Source organism: Cucurbita maxima, unplaced genomic scaffold (assembly GCF_002738345.1).
Source record: "Cucurbita maxima cultivar Rimu unplaced genomic scaffold, Cmax_1.0 Cma_Scf00014, whole genome shotgun sequence".
Lineage (NCBI taxonomy): Eukaryota > Viridiplantae > Streptophyta > Magnoliopsida > Cucurbitales > Cucurbitaceae > Cucurbita > Cucurbita maxima.
The window spans coordinates 2,313,787-2,317,884 of record NW_019272030.1 but is presented as its reverse complement, the minus strand read 5'-3'; the positions used below and the strand labels follow the sequence as shown (position 1 = coordinate 2,317,884).

General features: G+C 36.5%; 1 protein-coding gene across 2 annotated transcripts; it reads right to left on the bottom strand.

Moving 5' to 3' along the window:
• Nucleotides 1-521: 521 nt before the first annotated feature.
• Nucleotides 522-3,391, bottom strand: LOC111489747 (serine decarboxylase-like). Of its 2 annotated transcripts, none has more exons than XM_023138102.1 (6): nucleotides 3,344-3,391; nucleotides 2,873-3,251; nucleotides 2,545-2,776; nucleotides 2,257-2,450; nucleotides 2,030-2,166; nucleotides 522-1,243 (listed from the first exon to the last, which is right to left on the bottom strand). In XM_023138102.1, exons 2-6 carry the CDS (start codon nucleotides 3,198-3,200, stop codon nucleotides 674-676), a joined length of 1,461 nt encoding a protein of 486 aa, XP_022993870.1. In that variant the 5' UTR covers nucleotides 3,201-3,251; nucleotides 3,344-3,391; the 3' UTR covers nucleotides 522-673. The 2 variants fall into 2 exon arrangements, with proteins under 2 accessions (XP_022993870.1, XP_022993871.1); XM_023138103.1 differs by having other exon boundaries at nucleotides 2,873-3,246; nucleotides 3,344-3,387.
• Between the last annotated feature and the right edge of the window lie 707 nt (nucleotides 3,392-4,098).

Below are 4,098 nucleotides of genomic sequence, written 5' to 3'. Positions count from 1 at the left end.
GGGTAAGTATCGAAAAAAAAAAAAAAAAAAAAAAAAAGTGACGTGACTTGTAATTGTCGCTTCAATTCTTTTGTTATTATAGTGAGTGAAAAATACACGGTTAAAAAGTCAATGCTTGTGATGTCTGAACCTTAAAAAAAAGTTATGGTAAAAGAATGAATATAATAAACCTCAAATTTATTCAAATCGGGTTTTAAATTTTAGATTTAACATCGATCTTATCTAACATGGTAATAAAATTATAGGTTTCAAAACTGTGTTTTAAGATGTAATTTGAGCTATACTCAGATTTGCTTGATACGGGTTTGTTTATATAATACGGTAATTTTGTATAGTTCATGGGCTTCTAGAAAAGGCCCAAACTAAAAGTTGGGCCATCCTCTTTATTGGGCTTCAACCAAGGATTCATTCTCACATCAAAAGAAGGCCCAAAAAAGCTTCCATATTGGACTTGAAACATATATTTTTGGGCCACTACTTATTCCACCACATATCATGAATACAACATTTAAATTAATTTTTTCATATACTATATATCATTTCCTAAGTGGGGTTCCCAAAATATTTATTGGACTCGGAATACACGCCTATAACCAATATATATATGATACTCGAAGCACACGACTATATATGTATAAGGCATACGACAGAACACAGTTTCCATAAAAGCATATCAAATCCTGTGCAACTTACAAGCACAATTCTGACTTCCCAGCGCTGCTGCAAAACAAGGAGGTTGAACTTTCTGATCAGCATACCAAATTGAGCGTTTTGCGACCAATTCAGCTATGAAATCATCCAGCTTCTCTTGGCTAACGTTCGGCATTGTCACAACATGGGCAATATTTCCTTCGCATATTAGCTGCCACCTCTTAATGAACTCTTCGTCTTGAGGTCGTTCAAACACGACTGTATTGCTCAGTTCATTCAGCATTGCACTAATTCCCACTTCACAAAGTCGGTCTTTCAGGTAGTGTGCATTTCCGAGACACTTCTGGACTTCCTTTTGAAACCCTTTATAGCCTTTTCTGTTGAGGGCGCACCAGAGGAAGATAGAAGCATGGCCGTTCCGGCTTCCCATGATTGTGGCATCTCTTGAGGCTAGATACCCGACATTATTGGAGAAGGCATTTATGTGCTCCAACCTTGTAAGGTGAACGCCGCAAGGCATTGGACATCCGAGGAACTTGTGGCCGGAAACACTGATGCTTCCGATGGGCTTCTTAAACGAGACCTTTGGTGCCTGCTCAAAAACAACAGGGGATGGATTATTGAAAAGTACAAACTATAAAATACAGTTCTATATGGTTGGCAACCAAGAATTAAGGTAAGATAGGAAAGTAGTAGCTGCAAAAACAACCACTCTTCCTGAGATAGTTAGAAGACAGCAGGTAAAACCCAAGAAGAAGAAAAAACTGTAACTTGGTGTGGAAGAAAAATCGATATTTATATATATAGCCAAAGAGGGATGAGGGTGGTTGCGCCAATTCTAACTAGCATTTAGAGCTTAGCTCATTGGAAGTGCTCAAGTCTACAAAAGCAGGACTAAAATGGAAGAAACAGCCCCTAGCAGATATTATCTGCTTTAGTATCGCCTTCAGCCTCACGGTTTTAAAATGTGTCTACTTTATCTAGTCCTACTAAAGTGTCTACTATGAAGAGGGTCTAGCCCTATTCTAACTAGTGTCTTGCATAGTTCTGTGACTAGCTTTTATACCATTTGTAGCCACCCAAGTCCATTACTAGCAGATATTATCTGCTTTAGCCCGTTACTTATCGTTGGCAGGCTCACGGTTTTAAAACGCATCTACTAGGGAGAGGTTTTCACACCTTTCTAAGGAATGCTTTGTTCCCCTTTCCAACCGATGTGGGATCTCACAAATTGCTATCAAGTTCCAAGCCAATACATAATCAACATCAACCTGACTTTCTATCTTGGATACAGTTAAATTTGAGCATACAATCAACTGCCAGCGAAGCTAGAAACATGTTCTAGTAAAAATTGCAAGTATGCAAGAAAGTGACTTACACATTTGATAAAAGGCATCATAAATCCAAACAATGCCCCATCACAATGGATGTAAAACCGATCTTTAGAGAACCCACACTCGCTGAGTGTTTGTATCACAAGATCAAGATCATCGACAGCTCCTTTCACCGTGGTTCCTGCAACAAGAATCCACTCAATTCTCACCTATAAAACGATTATATTCCCCTGTTTGTAGTAGAAAACATGAAGAAAGAGACAGAAATTACCAATATTAACATTGAGTATAGCTGGTTTATCTGTGTTGGCAAGCAACTTGAGTCTAAGGTCAGCACAATCGATCTCACCAGATACCAGACAGCCGACCCTCACACAGTTCATTCTATACAATCTAGCGGCTTTGAAAACGGAATAATGAGATTCCCCAGAAGCATACAGAATCCCATCAGGAAAATTTTCTCTCCTACAAGAACCAATGCCCAAAGCTTCACTACTGCTAAAACTAAATATGCATTAGCACCGTATGAACACAGGAAATCAAACTCAATGAAACTAACCCGGCAAGAATCCCATGAAAATTTCCTTCCGTTCCACAATGTGTAACATATCCCCAATACTCATTCTTCTCAATCTCCCAAAGCCGAGCAAACCAATCCAACACTCCAATCTCAAACTGTCTCGAGTGCACAGCGTAATTGTTTTCAACGAACGGATCCCCAAGATTGTTAATGAAGAAATGCTGCAACGGCGCCAGAGCACCGTAATCGAAGTCAAAATTATACGCGTAACCTAAAACAGAGAGCAGAGATACAAATCCAAGTCAGAAGAACAAAAATTTCAATTTCCTAAACGGAAACAAGATTTAGGTTTCCAAAAACTAAAAACCTAAATTATATTTAGTCCTCTCGAGGAGATTCTTTTTATAGCGAGCCAATACGCTAGCCATGTGCGCTTCCTTGTCACCGGTAGACTCGTCATTGTCGTCAGGCTCGGTGATGGGGAAGCAAGTAGCGATGGCATTTCTGCCGAGCGCAATCTCCCTCTTCCCTTTCTGATTCGATTCTGCGTGTTGTTGTCCCTTGAGATCCACGACAGTGTTGATCTCCGGAAAAGGCGGCAGAGGCTCGGAAAACACAACATTGACATCAAAATTTCCGATCACAGCCTCAATCCCAGCGTTGTTCTCAACCATCGTCATCGTACAGGCAGCCATATCTCACTATCTTCTTCCAGAAAATCTTCTCTCCGTCGCTCTGATCCTAATCTGAAAAATCCAATCAAAACTTGGCTGAATCAGATGAGTAAAAGATGGAATTTAAATAAAGAAACAGAGAGCGAGAGAGAGGAAGAAGGAACCTGAGTGTTTAAGCTTTGAGTATTCGCGCTAAAACGGTGTGTTGTGCCGTTGGAGTTGTTGTAAAATATAGCCCTTAAATAGTTTACGTTTTTTGAAAAAGAAAAAAAAAAAAAACTAATTTTATAAAATTAATTTACCACATTTATGACGTCATGAAAAAGAAACTTCCATTATAAAATTATGATTCCAAATGAATATTTATTAATTAAAATTGAGCAAGTAATTGTAAAACTCCACTCTTTTATTTATTTATTATTATTAAAAAAAACTAATTTTTAAATTAATTAATTTACCACTTGATTATAAAAATATTAATACAAATAAATATTTAATAAATTTATTTTTAAATGTTAAAACTGAGTGAGAAAATGTAAAACTGATTCTTTGTCCCATTCTTCTTTTTTCTTTTTTTTTGTCAAATTATTCTTTTAGATTAATTTTTTTCTTCAATCATAAATTAATAATTTATTCAAAATAATAATAAAAAAAAAAAGAAAATATGTGAATCTGTCTGATTCATGTATTCTGACCAAAATCCAGCAAAACTCATAAACATTCATCGAAATTTAGTTAGAATTCATAAATTTTAACGTGAATTTGACTAGATTCATGAATTTTGAACAAAAAAGCCGACAAAAATTCATGTTCTCCTTCTAGAATTTTGACCATTATTTATATAATCTCTAGCACCAATCTAGAAGAAGTTAACCATTATTCATATAATCTATAGTTTTTATTCTATAATTTTGGCTAT